This window comes from Dermochelys coriacea, chromosome 2, assembly GCF_009764565.3.
Source record: "Dermochelys coriacea isolate rDerCor1 chromosome 2, rDerCor1.pri.v4, whole genome shotgun sequence".
NCBI classification, from domain to species: Eukaryota; Metazoa; Chordata; order Testudines; family Dermochelyidae; genus Dermochelys; species Dermochelys coriacea.
Genome location: NC_050069.1, coordinates 206,316,076 through 206,336,089, shown reverse-complemented (window position 1 = coordinate 206,336,089; position 20,014 = coordinate 206,316,076). Strand labels below are relative to the sequence as shown.

At 39.6% G+C, this 20,014-nt stretch overlaps 1 protein-coding gene across 2 annotated transcripts in view; it reads left to right on the top strand.

Annotated features, from left to right (window-relative positions):
* Window positions 1–20,014, top strand: part of CHN2 (chimerin 2) — a 194,809-nt gene that overhangs the window by 92,063 nt on the left and 82,732 nt on the right. For both annotated transcript variants that reach the window (XM_038389815.2, XM_038389816.2), the window contains exons 3-4: window positions 6,608–6,663; window positions 18,124–18,155. In XM_038389815.2, the coding sequence (XP_038245743.1) occupies window positions 6,608–6,663; window positions 18,124–18,155 (88 nt within the window). The remainder of the gene's footprint in view (window positions 1–6,607; window positions 6,664–18,123; window positions 18,156–20,014) is intronic.

The following is a 20,014-nucleotide window of genomic DNA, read 5'->3' as shown; positions in this document are numbered from 1 at the left end:
AGTTTTGGACTTCAAGGCAGCAACAATTCTCTGCCACAGGAGATAATGTAACACCTGTCGTTATCAACAAACACTGTTCGTCATCAAACCTGGCACTTTTGGAGCTAAATACATGAGCCTCTACTGTATGAGCTAAAAGCCACATGGCTCTTAGCTAAGGCTGTAAAGCAAACTCATTTATCTCTCTCTCTCTAAGTGGTCTCGGTGCCACTAGATTGGACAGAGCACCACACCCAGGAGGTGTGTGAGTTACACTAACACCAGGCTGGCTCTGAGCTTCTTAAAGGTTCCTGGAATACAAAGAAAGAAAGTACATGGGGATGAAAGCTCTGAGGGCCAAGGGCTTTCTTTGGAGTTCATTTATATTATATTTATATACTCTGCCTTTTTGTTGATTTTAATTTTAGCCACCACTGCCTGGGGTCAAGGATTGACCCAGATCATTTGAATTAGGATTTCGCCCAAAGTGGTGGTATCCTTGACCACTGACACCATCATTTTGTTGCTTGACCACAACAGGTTTCACAGTTAGAGAATAAAAGGAGTACTTGTGGCATTAATGAGTTAATGAGTTAATGAGTGATCACTCTCCTTACAGTGTGTATGATAAAACCCATTGTTTCATGTTCTTTGTGTGTGTATATAAATCTCCCCACTGTATTTTCCACCGAATGCAGCCGATGAAGTGAGTTGTAGCTCATGAAAGCTTATGCTCAAATAAATTTGTTAGTCTCTAAGGTGCCACAAGTACACCTTTTCTTTTTTGCGAATACAGACTAACACGGCTACTACTCTGAAACCAGTTAGAGAATAGGCTCTCTTGAAAAGGAACTCCAGAGTTTCCCTTATTCATTCCAAAAGACAATTCAAGCCCCGTTCTCTAGCTGTAACAAAATAAGAGATGTGCATGCCCTCTAGTGCCTGTACACCAGAGCAAATGATTATTTAAAGTTTTGTTAACCCTTAGAAGATGCTCAGATTGGCTGTAGTGCGTACCAGTGCCAAACACACCACTTACATTACAAAGTTATTGTTCAAATGCCCGCTTAAAGCCATTTTTTAAACTTTGATATTGCATTTTACACCCATTATTTTTGTGACATCAGTGTGAACTTCATCTGTGTTTGATGCTGGAACAAAGAGCCACTGCCAGTCTGTGGCAGTCTCTAAGTAACAATGAATTCACTTTTTCTGAAGGTTAATTTTTCCAAGGCAAAAATAATAATGAATCACTTGGTTAAAAACATCTCCTTTTTTTGATGAAGGAGAATTTGTGTCTAACTGTCTGTCAGCTCTAAAGTTAGAGGTAGACTGGGTCAGATGCAATCACATATTTAATACTATCCCCAGCAATTATTTTGCTGGCATTTCAAGGCACTGTCTTCCTATATATTTCAATACTTTCAAAAAACAGATGTCTGGACTTTTCTCAAGTTCTGAGCATTGAGCAGCTCCTGCTAAAGGGAATGTCATCAGAGTGCTGAGTGCTCAGCACTTTTGAAGATGTATTGAAATTAATGGGAGCTGCTGAGTGCTTATCACTTCAGAAAATTAGGTCACTTAATCAGCCATCTAAATATGGTAGGCACCCATTTTGTAAAATTATGGCCATAGTATTTTATTTGTATTTGTATCACATCCATAGACTTAAAAATAATAAATATTTGATATGTGAACAAGGTAGAACCCCTATAGAAAAGGACACAGCTTTTGATCTCCTTGATCACTTTCACTCTCCTCCTTATCATCTTCTCTTTATTTCTGAAATGCTGTCCTTGGCCTTGACACCATCAGCCTCTTTCTCCAGCAGCTCCTCTGGGTTGTCTTGCTGTCAATTTAAAGTTAACGTGGCCAAAACTGAACTGGCCTTTCCAACTTGCAACATTTCCTTGTTGTTGTTGAATTTGCTTGCTTGCCACCATCCAGCAAGTCATTCAGGCCTATGACCTGGGGTCATTTGCTACTATGGCCTCTTTGTGATGGGGGTCCTCTGCTCACCGCTGGAATGGCTCCTTCTCCTGGGGTTTAGTGCTGTATGGCCAATGCCCCTTCCTGCAATTGCACACCGTCTCTCTCTCCATCTGCAGCTTCAATCGCACTGCAGGAGCGGCCCTCTGCAGCGGCCTTCATGACTTGGCCCTCTGGCCAGGACACTCAGAGGTTTTCTCCCTTCTGGGATGGAGTCGTTAAAAGTTTCTTCTTTTCAAAGAGCATCCCGCAGTCCTCACATGTGGTGCCCTCACCCTGTCACTCCTGCAGCGACCCAGGCACTCTTCCAGTTCACTGCTCTGCCATTACGACTTTCACAATGAACCAGGGCCTGCCCTCTATTCTGGGTTCCAGCCCAGGGACCTACGACACGCAACCAAGGTCTGTTCAGTCCCAAAATTTGCTGCTTCCTACCCTGCATCCTATAGGCTCTTTTCTCCACCCTGCTCTCTTCAGGGTATGCCTTTCCTTCAGGCCCAGGCCTCCAAGTTCTCCTCTTTCCCTGGTTTTCCTCCATTGCTCTCTACTAAACAGAGGGTGACTACAAACTTCCTCCCAGCTGTCTTTGCTGCTGCCAGCTTCCTGGCTTTATACTAGCCCACCCACCTCTGCACAGATGAGCTTCCCCATAGTTAGGGCTAGTTAGGGCTTTTCTCTCACCCTTAATTCTCCTGTCTTGCAGACTACTTGGTTGAGTTGGCCCACCTGGACAGCTTAGCCCTCTGAGAGCCAGTGTGGGAAGTACACCCCCATCACACTCTTCCTCACCCAGAGGGAAGATCCATTCTTTGCTATTCTGAGCTATAGATCAACACCAATAACTGCTACTAGATAGAGTCCAATACAGCTCCTGATGGGAAGATAATTCAGAACTACTGTTCTGACTTTGGAAAAGAATCTATCTCCAAAGTGGCCAGACATGACGAGAGTAGCCAAATTGGGTAAAAAGGCAAAAAGGACTTACAAACACTTTGAACTAGACATCACTCAGAGAACGGCCAGATCTAGAACCTGGTGACTGTGTTTGTGTCAAACTGGATGGAGAACTCCAACTGTCAGAAGGAAAAGGAATTCATTGCCCGGATCATATGTGATTGAAACTGATGGTGGAGAGTTCAACGGAAATCATCAACATCTTCAGTTTGTTTCTCAGAAAGAACAATCAATTGAGCAAACTCTACAGATGGCAGATGCAGAACAAGAAGACGAATGAATGATTCTGAACTGACCACACCCAGTCGTTGCAACTAATGGACAGCCGGATGGACCAAGTTGTTACACATTCAGGTCTTGTATAGAAAACCAGTGAGATTCTGAGACACTTAATAGACTGATATGTACTCGACATTAAAGATAGCATGACAGTATGATTTTTTTAAATGGGGGAAAGATAAAACTAAAAGGGGGAGACATGATGGAATGCTAAAATTATATTACAGTATTCACCCACTAGGCTGCACCATGTGCAACATAACTTACCTGAGCTGGTAACAGCCATACTTGGCAGTGCATTAAAGTATCTTAAAAGAGATACTGTTCTCTATGATGGAAGCTCTGTAGCCAGTCAATCTCTGGTACAGAAGCCTGACCTGCTAGTAGCAGCCCTGTAACCTACTACTTCGTCCATGTACAAGGAGCACATGACAATATTAAAGCAATATCCAAATTATTATTATTTGTGTGTTAAATTGACTTACTGCTTCTTCCTCCATGACATTTCTAAGACCAGAGAGCTCTTTTCTCTCCCCACCAGATAAATCTTTTCCAGACCCTTATATTTCATCTGATTACTGCATAGATGAATTACCTAAGGCTCTCTGAAAACCACATCTCCCCCTTTCACTCTGCACAAAACATAATCTTTCTTGCTTTTCATTCTGATTGAACCTCTCCACTGATTATTCTCACTCCATCACATCAACCTCAAGTTTCTTATTTGGCTTTCAAGGCTTCTCATCACTCTGCGCCTCTCTCCAGTAATTATCCTCCTTGAACTGTGTTGCTTCATCCCTCTCTTTTTCCCCTCTGTTCTGCCAATGATGTCAGCCTGAAAGCCTCATTTGTCTACTTCATCCCAGCCACTTTCACACTTGTCTTCCAAACTGCTTCCTATACATGGAACACCCTTGCTGAGCTGTTCCGCAAAGCCATTACTTTGTAATTATTTAAATATTTCCGGAAGACCCACTTCTTGCACAATAGGTACAAAAAACAAGCTTTATTTACCTTGTTATTATGGCTGATTATTTTGACAGATTTTATTTTTGGAGTTGAAAAATGGAATTTAATCCAAGACTAAATCTGTGTTTGACAAAATTTTGATCATTGGAAAAAAAACTTGAAATGAAAAGCTCTGGAAAAAAATCCCCCCCCCCATTTTGAAATAGTAGAAAAATTTCCATGTTTTTGTAATATTTTACTTTCCTAATTCCCCCCCCCCACCTCGCTCCTTTTTTTTTCTACCGGAGGGAAAAAACTATTACTTCCCTCTTGCCTACATCTACATGCCTCAATAGTCTTTGTCTTTTTAGACTATGTATTCTTCTGTTCTTTTTAGGACTGTGTCCTCTGTGTTTGGAAAGTGCTTAGCCCACTGTGGGTGTTAGCACAATGAAAATAAATAATAATAGGTATTAAATAAAGATATATATTCAAACTTGACTTACTCCAAATCACTTCCCACAATGTCAACATACTATTTTTAGATACTTAAAGATTTTATATTTGAATATTGATTGTATTTAGTGCTCAACAGTGTTATCCCATATCAAGTTCAATGCCTTGCCATTTTTAAACATGCATCTTAAGCTCTCATAAAGCCTTGGTTCAATAAGGAATTTATGCATGTGCCTAACTTCAAGCACTTGAATACTTCCAATTAAAGTTAATGGAATTGTTTACATAGATATTTATTGTTAGGAACAAGTAGCTTGCTGAATCAGCAGTATCTTCAACTCCAAGCGTTCAAAATCATGAGATTTTTTTAGAAGACACATTTTAGGTTCTTTGTAGTTTAGGGAATGCTGGGGGCCACGGTTTTTCATGTTCATGCAACCATGAGGCTTGCAAAATAACTTTTTTTCTTTTTAAATGAAAGCTGAGATCCTCACTTATTCCCATGATTCAAGGAGCTTGGAAAAATGCCATTTATCATGAGACTTGTGAAAAAATTATGCGAGCTGGCAGCACTGAATCAGGCAGGTCCATATATTAATTCATAATATTGGATATATATTTATGGCCAGCTTATACCCCTGTGCGTAAAAACCTATATAGAAGACAGGAAATTATGAAGAGTTCTCCATTTTAATTTTCCATGTGATTGTCCAACAAGGGAGGGGATAGGGTTTTTCGTCCCCTGCTTCAAAACTAGCAGGAGGCATAACACCCAAAACTTGCATGTTCCTGAAGATTAGCAAAGAAGTCAGAGAAGTTACGAGTGGCAGAGGTGACTGTGTGTGAAAATCCAGTACCACCACGCTTCCCAAGTTTCTTCACAGCTTTCTTCATCCCTTCTTTTAAAGGGTGATCCATGGTGCAAAGAGGCTCTGAAAAAGAGGTAATACAACCACCAACCATATTAGCTTTTCAGTAGATACTCCATTGTTTTCCAAGGCAGAGGGAGTTTCCCATCACTCGTCTTCTTCCCACAACCTGCCATCTTGCTGATCCACAGGCCATTGGGATCTTGGACTGAGGATCACAATATCATAGAGATGGGATGCCCATCTCCCCTTTATATGTGTATAGAGGTCTACATACAGTGGGCTTATTTTCAAGGGAGCAAGCCTAGCTTTGGGATTTTTACTAAAGCTGAGAAGAGAGGCACTCTATTTGCATTATAATTGCTTGCTGTCATCATGTGTCAACCCACATTCACTACTTGTGGAATAGTAAGAGGAAGGAAGAAGCCTCTTTGAATACACAAAGGGAGAGTGGTAGGGGTCAACTGTAAGGAAAGATTGAAGAGGCGAGACCCAGAGTTCACCCAGTTGCTGTCCCTCGTCTTTGGGAATCCTTGGGATGAGCAAAGTTGATCTGAAATATATTTGAGAATCTTAGGTAACACATTAAAAGGAAAAAGAAAGTGGGGAAATGTTAGCATGTGGAAGCACTAGGGGTCTAATTTATTCTTAAATAGTTATCACTTGTGTCTTCAGTATGCATTGATAAGATTCTAGTGAACTCTTTAAGTAGGTTGTTGCAGTTCTTTCCTAGCCAATTCAAAGACACTGGAATTTTATTTAAAAATTCGATTATTGAGCTTGTCAGTAATACTGTACGCAACAAAGGAGTTTTATCTTGAAACATTCAGAAGGATTTGTTATGTTTGTTATATGTCTTGCAAGCAAAGTATGGAAATACTCAGTGTCAGCAACAATATAAAACTAAATTGGGATTATATGAATAAAAAATAAATAAATGTTACCAGTGTACAATTGCATGACTAATTTCCATATAAATTACTTGACTTGCATGCATTTTAAAAATGTCTCTGTACCCCACCCTTTTTTATATATGTTTGCATTTTTTCTGAAGCATCTGACTAAAAATATCTGAATAAAAGTTTGTGTATATTGCAGTCCTCTAATTATTATTGCTTTTTTATATTTGACAGTGTATCAGTTACAACAGGAGGCACCGCGTCCCAAGAGAATCATTTGTCCTCAGGAGGTCAGTTCTTCTTTAACTGTATCTTGTTAAATCGGATTAATTGTCAGTAGTGTATTCATATTGGAGATCTTTCTTATATGCTGAGAGAGCAACCGTCTATTTCCATTTTCTAAAATACTATGAAACATATTATATATAATTGTTTTCAGATTATATGGTGGGTCTTTAAAAATTGATTAATATTTGTTAAATCAGCACAGAGATGGGAATACATAAGATTTAAGCATTGCAGAGACCCCTTTCCTTGTGGAGATGCTAATCAGGGCATTGTATGACTGTGCTCTATGCAATACCTAAATGCTGTGTTTCCCTTTTTTCATAGTGTTGTAGGAGAAGATCCATATATTTACATATTTAAAGATATGCAACATGTCTTCACTTGATTCATGCAGTTTTGTTCATAAAAAGCACTTTTCATGAAAGAAGGCTCGCCTGTCCAATGTTAGCAAGAGCGTTCAAGATAAAATTATTGAATTAATAGCATTAGAACTCTTGTTCTGGCATGTCATGGAAAATTTAAAGTTTGTAGAATGTAAGAAATCTATGGAGCTGAAAGACTGCTGAATCAACATTTTCCTGCTTATCTGCTTTTTTTTTTTTTTTGCCAGTCATCTCTCCTAGTTTTTCTAGTTGTCTTTTGAATACGGTAATACTCCTTCCTTCCGTACTGTGTCTTGGTAATTATAAAAATAGGATATTGTAAGTATATATTGATTTCTCCAATGAATCAATAAGATTGAGTTGTTTTTGGCTTCTAACATGTCAAGAACAAAGTGGCTGCAAACTCTTACAACACATATAGTTATAATAATAAATATTATGATTATTACTAATAATACTGAGCTCTTACCTATATAAATTTTATACAGTAATCAAATGCAATTAAAAATATACAAGCTGTGATGTTAAAACCCCCTGAATATATAAGAAGAAATACATAGAAATCAATCAGTGTGATATTCCCAAATGTCTTAATTATCTGCTTTGCCCTCCCCCTCATGCTATTGTCTATTTAAATAGCCAGTATCAACGTAGTATCCGAGTGCCTCTCAAACATTAAAACATTTATCTTCACAACACTTCTGTGGTGCAAGGAAGTGTTGTACTGAAGCAAGGACAGATCAAGTGACTTTCCCAAGGTCACATAAGAAGTCTGCACCAGAGCCAGGAATTGAATGCACATCTCCTGATTTTCAGCCCAGTGCCTTAATCATAAGACCAAACTTTACACTTTCTCTCATAGATACCAGGTCGCAATTACCTGAGAGTAGGGCAAAATTTTGGCATAAGAAGGAAAGCCTTCATGCTCTGTCAGCTGAGGATGTACTCAAGCTGAGCATACAAGATCATAAAAGGGACAAGCAAACTGCTAGTGTGGTTAAAGTCTCTCTCACACTGTCCCTGTCAAAAATGCTGATCAAGAAAGTCACCAACATGGTGACCCTCTGGGACTCCAATGCACATAGACCAAAAGACTTTCACAAAACTTTTCTCTCTTATTTTCCCATACAAAACTGATGATAGCTAGTGCTCCATGGCTGTACCACTTTTCAAAAGGAGAGGCCATTAAGATTTTTATGAAGTGAAAATCCAAATAATCAGTTCTTTCACAGTCATTCAGTACCATGTCTTCAAAAGAGCCATGGGTAATAGGCATGGAAGAGTATCATTCATTCCCCATTTCTGCCTTATCTACACATACTACTCAGTTGTAGGTTGAAGAAATACAACTTAATCAACAAGCATAGCAATTAAAAGGATACTGCCCGTGGAGTAAATGTATAGGCAAACAGGCCAATCAAGAACTCTGCAATAGCATACTGTCTCTAACATAGTCCCTTGCTTTGGTGGCTGATGACTTTTTTGACAGGGGAGGCTCACATCACAAAGTCTCATAAATTCTAGTATACATCTTCCTCCTTATAATCCTGGCCAGGGGTCTCTGCTCTGCCCCACCGGGACTGCATCCTCCCTCCTGAACCTGGCACCTGCAGGGATCCAGTGTCACCTGCCCCAGGGCCATGTAGGGAGTTCTCTGCAGCTACACTGTCATGGTCCCAGGTCTCTCACTCACCAGCCAGGTGTTTGGGAGCCCTCCCCAGGCAGGAACTGTTCAGCAGAGGGGTGGGCTCCTCCGTGGCCAGGAACTTATCCTTCTTCTCATAGTCCTGGCCGGAGGTCTCTGGCTCTCCTCTGACCCACCAGGACCGCAGCCTCTCCCCTACTCATTGCACCTGCAGTAAGTAAACCATCTGTGTAAAAGTTAAGACAGGACTGTAAGTAATTTATGGCTCTGTATCTTTGAGCTTTCCTACATTATACTCTTTTCACTACCACCTGCATAAAAATCTTGTCAGCGAAAACAGGTCATCACTCCAGTTCAGATACATGCTGAATTGTTCAGAGTTGGGAAGCTAATGATTTCTAATTAATAACCATCGGCAGTGTGAGCACTGTGCATAGCCCACCTTTCCAATAACACTGGATTTCTGCCAGTATCCTTGGTTTTTCTAGATTCCTTCCACAATATTTTAATGATGGGCATCCTTTACAAATAAAAAATTTACTTTAAAAGCAATGTTCAGCTGGAGTGAGAGTTTCAAGAACACTGTGCTGATGTTTGCAAGTATAAAGATATACAATAAAGAAGTGTGTTCTTTTATTATAGAAATTCAATATATATAAACAACGAGGAGTCCGGTGGCACCTTAAACACTAACAGACTTATTTGGGCATAAGCGTTCGTGGGTAAAAAATCTGCTTCTTCAGAAGAATGGAATGAAAATTACAGATGCAGGCATTATTATACCTGAAGAGAAGGGAGTTCCTTCTCTACCTCCTGATATTTGACTCTCTCTATATATAATGTGTCTCTGAGCTTGTTCTACTGAAATGGTGGTTGAAAATGGCACATTTGCCGCAAAGAGTTAAAGCAAGATGTGCCACTTCTTGTTTTTATACCAGAATAATATTTTAATAGCACTCAGTTTGAAAATGCCATTTCAACATGTTGTTTTTAATTAAGAAAGTCTTTATTTCAAAAACATTTTAGTGTTAATAAAGTAAGAAATTACAGGAAGAATGCTGACAGTGCTTGACTTGGGGACATTTTCAGTAACTATGGGTAAACCAAGTTTTCTTTCTTTCCCCCCCCCCTTTTTTTTTTTGAAGAGGGAGATGGGTTGTCTTGCAATGAGTCTTGAAATATATTATATTCGATAATAGGCTACATTTTTAGAGCCACTCAGTATAGTTAGCTTCTACTGTTCTGCTCAGAGCAAGTCTTATTGACACAGTGCTGATAACAGCGTGCAGGTTAGTGGGCTTATCTACATTAGGGCTTTCAATATTGATAACAGTGGTTCCACTGAACCAGTGTTAGCAACAGTGAGAAATTTGTCTGAAATTTCCCTGGTGTACACAAGGCCTTAGAGCTTTAACTTATATTATTATGTAGAGAAATGTCAGCTAATTGCTATGTTCATTGTTCTGAATTCCTGCTGGGTTGTGTCTAAAGCAAGCAAAAAATATGGTTCCTAGAAAAAGCAATTTCCTCTCTAATTCTGTATGATAATGAAAGGGAGAGGGTCTTTTTTTCTCTTACAAAAATGCCTTTTTCTCAGCTGAAATGTGAGACCTAGGATTCTAAGGGAACGAAATAATATCATCATCATCATCAATAATCAATACTAGAGCTGTCAAACAAATTAAAAAAATTATCACAATTAAGATTTTAAAAGTAGCTGTGATTAATCACAGTTTTAATCACACTCTTAAACAATGTTAGAATATCATTTATTTAAATATTTTGGGTGTTAATGGCTTACTTCTGTGCTGCTGTGGCTTGTGGTGCCTGGCAGTTGGCCTGCAGCTCAAGGCAGGCTCCGTGCTGTTGCACGAGGGCTGCATCTTGCCGGAGCCAACAGCCATCCCGTAACCCTCTGGCTATTCCTGGCTCGGTCCAGGGGTGCCATTTCAGATTTTGGTTGCGGTGTGTGTGTGTGTGTTGAGGGGGCAGGAGTGCTGTCTCTAAGCAGAGCACTCAGGAGCCTGAATGCATTTTCAGCCAGCAGCAGCTGCTGGCAGCAGCACTCTTTCCTGCTGAGCCAGCAGCAGACAGGTTCCTCCAGCTCAGTGGGGACCAGGTACACAGGCGGAGGGAGGTGGACACCTTGACATCAGCCGACCCCCACCCCTGGTCTGCACAGAAGACAGGCTCCCAGTCTGGCATAGCTTGGTCAGGGGCGGTTCCATGGGGTAAGGGGGGAGGCAGGAGCAGCAGTGGAGCAGGGCGGTGGGAGGTGAACAGGCTCCCCTGGGTGGTGGCCCCCCTCACTCAGCCCTAAGGCCAGACGTGTCTCCCTCCCCACCTGGCCACCACCAAGTCCTGTCTCCAGAGGTGTGCGATTATCACTCATTTTTTAAAAAAAAGCATTAATTTGTTTTTTGTTAATCACATGCATTAACTGAGATTAATTTACAGTCCTAATTAATACATAATAAAGACTCCCAGCCGTGGAGTTTTAACTGTACCACCTAGAGTAGCATTTTGGATATTTGGCATATTTTGACCCTCTGGATGTTTCAAAGTGTGTAAGTTGTAGGGTGGGAGGAGAGCAGAGAACATTCCTCATGCCATCCTTTTTTTCCAGATGGACCTATTAAAGGTGGAGGCCATCTGTAACTAGACAGAACCCTGGACTGTTTGAGAACTTCAGGTTTTCCTGAGTTTTGCAAATTTTTGTAGGAAACTTATTGCCAACTTCTCTAACAAACAGCCCCCCTGATTTCCCTCCTTCATAAAGCCATTCGTTTCACGTGGTCTCCTGATATCCAGCATGCTTTTGACCACCTCAGCACTACATTCACCATGGCTCTGATTTGGCACATGCCCCAGTGTGGATCTCGGGGCAGTACTCTCGCAGTGACTTGGATCCCAGCCAGTTCTGCACACATGTTCATACTACACTTGAAAATTCACCCCCTTCATCAGATGCATGCAGTGGAAAATACAGTAGGAAGATAGATAGCTAGATATATGTGTGTGTGTGTATATGTATATACAGAGAATTTTAACATGAAATTTTTTCATGTTCTCTGTGTGTGTAATATATATCTTCCTACTTTATTTTCCATTGCATGCATCTGATGAAGTGGGCTTTAGCCCACAAAAGCTTATGCTCAAATAAATTTTAATCTCTAAGGTGCCACAAGTACTCCTTGTTCTTTTTGCTGATACAGACGAACATGACAACCACTCTGAACCCCTTCCCTGTCCTACCATTGATCCACTCCCAACATATGATCACTGACGCTGTGGGGTAGTGCCCCAGAGAATAAAGTTCAACGCCAAGTTGTTAATCTTGCCACACACAAAAGATTGTCTGAGTCAGCTGGAATATATGTATTGCTATACCTTTTTGGTATACACATAAGGCCAAAACTTGCAGTCCTTACACAGTTAAAACTCCCATTGACATCAGATAAGGGTTTTGATAAATAAAGACTGGAAGATTTGATCAATAATTCAATGAAAGTAGCATTATTTAATCTCTATGATTTGAGAATAAATGGCTCTTACTTCCCTGACCCCTTTTTATTTTAAACGTTTAGCTCTTTTTTATGAATAAATTAGAGTGTCTTTCTCATAGAATAAAGTAAAGGAGAGAGAACATTTATTGAAATTAGGCGTATGTTATTTCTGTGACAATACTTAAATGGAAAGAACTCTTCAGGGTGACTTCTCATTTCAGTGCAGTGTGACTTGGATGCAGATGATGTACTTGAAATGACAATCTGCCATTTTAGGGCATATTCATCTCCCACATGCATGATTCCCAATAGTTTTGTGGAGAATTATCCTGCACAGTGGCATAGGACTTTATTGCAATATGCTGTACACTGAATATCACTCTGGTCCAAAGTATCCTGGTATAAAAAGGAATCACAATTTCAAGGATATTAAAATGTAGTAAAGCTTTAAAATTATTTAAAAGAATTATGCTTAATTAGCCAAGTTAACGAATGGATTTAATGAGAAAGAACTAAATTAACCTAAGTATTGAATATAAATTCCTGGTACAACTCCAGACTGTATTTTGGAGAATATGCTGTAACATAGTGGGGGAAATCATGGAAACCTAGAATAAATGTTCCAATAAATGTTTTGGTAGGGGGATGGGGGAAGGTACTTTTAACAGTCTAGGCATCAGGGTTGGATTGCCCAGACTCTCTTCAGGACAGTTCAGAAGTGCGGTGGTTATGTTGGTTTAATTTAAGTTTAAGCACAGGAAGTCTCTGACTCTAAAATTGGATTTGTTTGTCCAGTTTTTGTATGGATCCTGGGATAGTTATGTTTACAGGCTACTCCACTACAGCTCTGATTTCCTTATTGATTTAACAAATTGCTTATCTACCCTGGTGTTGGAGTCACTGAGGCTTATTGCCCTGAGTGATTTTAGCATCCATGCAGATGATGACTCTTCAAGGATCTCATGGAAACAACAATAACCTTGAAACTGTTCAGTATGGTTTCTGGCTCAGTGGACAATAGTGGTCACTCTGAATTGTGGAAAGGGGATTGGTGATTGCACACTTCTTAGATCAGACCATCATTGCCTACAGTTGGAGGTTAGGGCTCACACTTACTCTTATTGTAGAGAGGTGACCTTTTTTATTGGTCCAAGCTGGGTGATTATCATAATCACCATCTTTGTCTATTGGCATTGTAGTTCTGAGTGCTCCCTCACTCTGCACTCTCCTCACTGGTCAACACTTTATAATGCTGATCTGGCACAGATGATGCATGAACGGGGGAAATTGTGTTGGTCAGTTGTGAAATGCGACCGTTTCTTCCTGTGAGAAACTGTGGAAAAGTATATTGTGGCTCCAATGGAGATGGTAAGAGCTTTCTTCTCTGCTGTGATTTCTGTGAAGTCCAAGTAAGCAGAATGGTGCTCAAAGTGAGTTTGTTTATTTTGGACTCATTCATATCAGGTGGGGAAAAGTAAACCCTGGCTGAGTTTCAGTCAGTCTTGCTCACTGAGATATATGGAACTTCCCTTGAAGTTCATGCACAAATTTCAGCTAGTACAAAATATTACTACAAGATTCCTCGGGAGTGTAAACCTGTGCGCCATACACATCTCTGGCTTCCTATTTGATTCTATTTGTAAGTCAACATGTTGATTTTGATCTATAAAGTCTAATATGGTATAGCTCTTTGTTATTTTGAAACCTCCAATCTTGTCATGCTCATTTCTGGTGGCTGAAATCAATGAGGATCTTCTCAGTGATAGGCCATAGATTGATATAGCTGCAGCAGAACATTTTCAGCAGCTAGGTCACCATGTCTACAATGTGATTTCCTCCCTGGTCTGACAGAACCTGAGTTTATGGGCCTTCAAGATATGTTGCAAGATCTGTCTGTCTATTCAGGTTCCTGTCTGAATAAATGGCCTGGCAGGAGTTGAGTGTCTGTTGAGGTTTGTGGAGGTATTTTTAGGTTGATTGTGTCATTCTAGTGTATTATGTTCTTGAACATGATCCTGAGATTCTACAGACAACTGCAAATAAATTAAAATCCCAGCCTTGCTGTCTCAGCCCTATAACTTTCTGAGATAAATTGAGTGCCATGATATTTACTCTGCGTGTGTCTTTCAGATGAAACCTTAAAAACTGAGGTTTTGGCTTCTCTGTAAGAACATTAAAGATGCAATTTCATTTTTTTTCCAAAAATGTCCTCCTTGCACCTTTTGTGCAGTGCCCTGCCTGCTGTAAGGAACTCATACAGTGGGGCTGGGCTTGTAATTGTGAATTAGTATTGCTTACACGCTATTGATTATTGTGCAGCAGAAGCCACCCATACTGGTTATATAAGAATTCAGCAAATGCTGGTCAGTGTTTGCTCAACACAACAGGTGCCTGGCTCTTTATCCGCTAGGTGCAGTGCTTCATTTGTGGGATAAAGACTGACATGGCTTCAGCTGAACCGGAGTCTGTTGTGAGTGTTATCGTGTTCCATGCTGACTAGCCACTGTGTCCACCTAAGAGGTTGTATTCAAGTGCTTCACATGCACTTGGGGCCACATTCTGAGACCCTTACTCAGGGTGAGTAGCAAATCATCAGTCTAGCCCATAGGTTTATTAAGATCCTCAGAAGAAAGGTGCTATATGTCATAGTTCAGGGAAACTGCACATGTATTTCCCCACCATGGTCCACCAAGGGCACCCATTCTAGGCTATCACCTCTCTTGGGTGGAGACTCACATCTGTCTTTCTCCTGACCAGGATTTTTCCAGGCTGCACAGTTCCCTAACTACATTGTGTTACTCCCAGAAAGCCAGAATGCCTAACTAGACTAGTGTCTTTGCTTTCTGTTTGAAGGCTATGAAGAGCTGTAATAGCCAGTGGTCACAAGCTCCACATAGTCCTTTATAAGCAAGCACACTTATTCTTAAGGTGAAAGCATAGGGAAAAAACGTAAACAAAGTTCCTGTATACATGCTAAAAGCTCACCAGAGGACACGCATCAGTCTTATGGGGCCTCAGTCGGCCAAAGTCATTCCAGTCCTTCCCAGGAAGGAATAGGTTCCACCATGGGCAGGAAATCCTGTCCATTTGCTGCATCAGAAAGCAGGCCCTGAATCAATTTAAACTCAGGCTATTTATCCAAAAGTCCCTTGGGTTTTTTTTGATCAGTTGGTCTCTGGAGACTCCGGTTTGAACTAATATACGTGAGGGTCCCCAGGTAGGGGTACTTCTCTAGAGGTTTACCACCCAAGTGAATTTGCCTAATCACCTCATGCTGTTCTTAGTTCCTGGCAGAGCTGTGGTCACTCTCCCCATGGAATTACATACAGTCCCTGGCCCACAATGGTACATAAACTTAACAGTTTATAAACTTAACAGTAAGATCTCACAAAGATATTGCAGGAAATTGCCATATCTGTCATACTATGTAAATGCAAAATATGTTGTCCTTCTCTCATTATCAGGATTACATTACTTTGAGATTGACTTTTCTCTGGTTTTATGCTTAGGTGCATGGGTGGTGCGTGAACACCCCTTTCAGGGAGGCTAGCTCACCTGGCCTTCCCCCTTCCACCCGATTCCCCAGCCCCCGTGGCCTTTCTTCTCCCCACACCGTGGCCAGAGGAGTTACATTTTGCTGGTTACTTTAATTTAATAAGGGCAATGCCTCCCCCCTACTCCCTTCTTTCCCTTTCATTTAACCCCTGTCTGTAATCTCATCAGAAATGAGCTAGGGAGGTTAAAACCAAAATTCTAACTGGCAATCCTGCTAAAAATTATCTGACCATCCACTGTTTACACAAGATGTTTGTATGTGTCCAGAGATTAAAAACTTGTGCTCAGACGTGCTTCAGATTTTGCTCTGAGTTCAATGTACGAGATTATTCCCTTTCTTTAATTCCGGCTTCTCAAATATCCAAAGTGTTCCTGTGCTCTGTTGTAGCAATTTACTGTTCTGAGGTAGGGGATTCAAGGGCTTGATACTGCTGTTGGACTATTGAAAGGAAGTAATTTCTAACACTAATTTCTTTATACCATGTCTGAGATGCCTAGTCTCCATGACCTCAGGTCAGACGTCTTAGTATAGCAGTGTATGGATTATTGCACCAGCAGAAAATTACTTTTTCTGTAATTTCATATATTTGTTGTTTGGAAGTATGGTGCCAGCTTCCATGCACAGTAGAGCTCATTTGAAAAAAAAGTAGAGCTTAACTGATTTTTATTTTAAGTTTACAAGCCTACATTCTGGTTCCAGTTGTATTTTTCATGCCATATAAGAGAACAGTATCAAAGGCTACAGCTAAAGATCATAGCTGGAGAGAAATTATAGTGCTAGTCATGTAAAAAATATATATATATTCCAGATATATGAAATATCCTCTGAGGATTTTCCTGACACACTATACATAAATTCAGGTAATAATTGGGCAGTAAAATTTACATTTTATAAATTAATATTCAAAAAGCAAATATTTTTCTATAAATGTTGAGCAAACATTAAACAAAAACCATGTGTATGAAACCTTTGAAAGAAGTGCCCCCTGCTGGTGTAGTGTTTGTTTCGCTTGTAAACAACTGAAAAATGTGTGTGTACTTCAGGAGTACTTGTGGCACCTTAGAGACTAACAAATTTATTAGAGCATAAGCTTTCGTGAACTACAGCTCACGATGAAGTGAGCTGTAGCTCACGAAAGCTTATGCTCTAATAAATTTGTTAGTCTCTAAGGTGCCACAAGTACTCCTTTTCTTTTTCCGAATACAGATTAACACAGCTACTACTCTGAAACCTGTGTACTTCAGGTTTCTCTGGTGCTTTTTATGCTGTCTCATATTTCAGCTGTCTCCACAAAGTCTAAGATAAACTATTTTGTAAATCGGTTCTTTTTGTCTGTATAAACCAAGTCCATGAACTCTGAGGATTGAGGATTTTTTACTTCATGTAACTTTTTTGTGGAACTCAATACCTAGCTTACACCACACGGTGGAACATTCACAGAGTAATACTATACCAGTTTGTTTACAATTGGTAAAGAAAGTGAGAACTGAAATCAGATCCTTCTCATTATACGGAGCCACCATGCAGTTGTCTGTGGATCGCATGCTGAAATTGAGTCTATGGTAATAATTCAGATAAAGCAGGCAATTAAATAATACAAATGATTAAAACAAAAGCTTTAGATAAATGAAGGCACCCCAGCTCAGAGTTCATTACAGGACTGCAGCTTGAGTGGTAAGCCAACATGTCAGAATATCTGAAGTTTGAGTATAGCTGTGTTACTCTACTAGGGTTTGGTCCAAAGCCGTTTGCAGTAATTGGAAGTCTTTCCATTGACTTTGGCAGTGTACTTCGGATCAGGCTCATGCTTTGCTGAGACATGAAGAATTTCAGACCAGAATTAAATCCATAAACCCTGGTGGGGTTTTGTTTTGTTGGGGTTCTTTAAAATCTTCTGAGAACGTTAAATTCTTCAGCTTTAGACATTTGCCATTTATAGGCAACAATGTCTAAGAAACAGCATGGGACAGAAATAGTCTTATTATGTAATATAAATAATAGATGAGAGAAAAATAGTAAATTCTTCATCTGTTTGATCACATCTAGTACAGTTGACTCATGTTGCCCCATTTGTTTCACCATTCAGTATATTTACAGTCATCACAAATCCATGAAAATAAAACTGCTTATTTTTATTTTTTATTTTATTTTATTTTTCACCATATGTTCTCTGTGTACTATAACTTCAGTTTAACATAACTTCACATACTATGGTGCTCTTGTTTATCTTTTTTTGATAACTTAAGCATATGCTCTGAATTTGATGCCGCAGTCTTAATTGATTCAGTGTTTCATTTGCTTGACCTTTATTTTAATGTTACTGGTGTAATTTTGAGTATATTGTTAATATTTTTCTTTCTTTTTACATTTAGGTGGAGAATAGACCAAAATATTATGGAAGAGAGTATGTATTATACTATTCTATTTTTTATTTTATTTTTTTCTATTCTTTGATAAGTAATCACTTGAGGTGTCATGCATTCCTTTTGAAATTATTAATATAGAAATAATATCACCATAGTGGAGGTATTATGGCAAAATATTTCATTTCACTTTCCATAGTCTTAGCATGAAAATGTTTTGAATATCTAATATTCCAGTTGCACATGGATTCATTATTGTTGCCCAATAGTGTATGGCCTGTACCACCACTTCAGCATGTATGTCAACTAGAGATGGACAAAACCATGGATGGTGTCTAAAAACAAATCCGGGTGATTTGGGGAAGAATGGTTCAGATTGTTTCAGCTCTCCCTTCCTTGATCTTTTTTTGGTTGTAACTTTTAACCCCCTTTAATTTTTACTGTTTTTCTCAATCTCGTTCGTCCTATTCTTCCTTCTTTTTGATGTGTGCTTACTGTACTTTCTTCTCACTGGTACCCAGCACTACAGTGTCAGTGAGAGTATGAGACTGCTTCAGGTCTAAAGGCTGCCTTATCCCATGGGCATATGAGGCCTGAAATGGTGTGTTTCCAGTGCAAGGAAGGGAAAAGGGCAGGCAACTCCAAGGCCTCAAAAGAGGAACTCCATTCTCCCTCTATGCAGTGGGAGTGTTATCTCCAAATGGCTAGCATGTCCTTTGCCCCAGAGCCCTGTATAGATAGTGTTCAAGGGCCACAGCCATCGTTACAGCTCATTCGAGACCCTTTACTTCAGCTGTGTGAGAATGAGAATTTGCCCTTCAATATGGTACTTTTCTGAGGCCTGCTGTTTAGCTTGCAATAAGGATTAACTATATAATTTCATATTTTAGGGTTTTTTACACTTAGGGCACAGCAGCTGTCAAATTATGAAAGAGCTCCTAATTACTATAGTTGCATTTTTAAAATATAACCTGTGACAATACGGAATTCAGTCAGAGCCACTCAAGTACAGTAAGAGTTTGAAAGATAGCACCTAGCTATTGAACCACCATGCTTTCTAGCTCTAGATCTTTTAAAACTATGATCACTGCCTTTTGTACAATAAACTGGTTGTTACTGACAGTGTGTGTATTACAGCTAACAGCCAAGAGAAAACTAAGAGCCTAAATTCATTCTTGTTAACTGGACTTGTTTGATATTAATGACAGTGAATTTATTAATAAAGATGCATTTAAATTGTGTAATTTTAGAGATGTTCATTCTAATTGGCTGACTTAGAAAATGCCTGTGATTCATCAGCATAGTAGGAAAGTCCAAATCAATCATAATTCTAAAAAGGAAGTATGCCTAGTAACGCTTTGGAAAGACCACCTAAAACCGAATGCTTCTTACATGCATTCAGCATGAAAAAGTGACAAGTGCAATTGCTGTTCAGGTCTCTTTACATCTAAAATGTTTTTCTTCTTCTTTTTCCCTACCAAACCAGAGGCAGCATTTTAAACCTATCATTTCTGACATATTATGTCAGAAAAAAGACAATGCTTAGGGCTAGAGGCTTTTAACATATTTACTGTATTTTTAGACAGCAGCATTTAAAATAGAATCTTTTAAAAGTTCAAAGGAAAGGTTTAGTGAATCAGCTAGCAAAAATGTGCACAACGTAGTATTTAAACTACTTTAAAGACTGTATTTTGTCCTTGTTTAAAGGTCATAGCTGAAGAACTGATCAATGTAAAGTCAGCTGTTTGTCTTAGGGCCTGTTCCTTTTGTCACGGGGGAATGAATCACAGAAATTGTCACTTTCTACAGAAACTGGCCAAGGAACTTTATTGAAATAAGGAAAACAATATTATCCCTAAGGCTACTCTTCGTCTATTTCTCTATGTCACTGTAGCACACC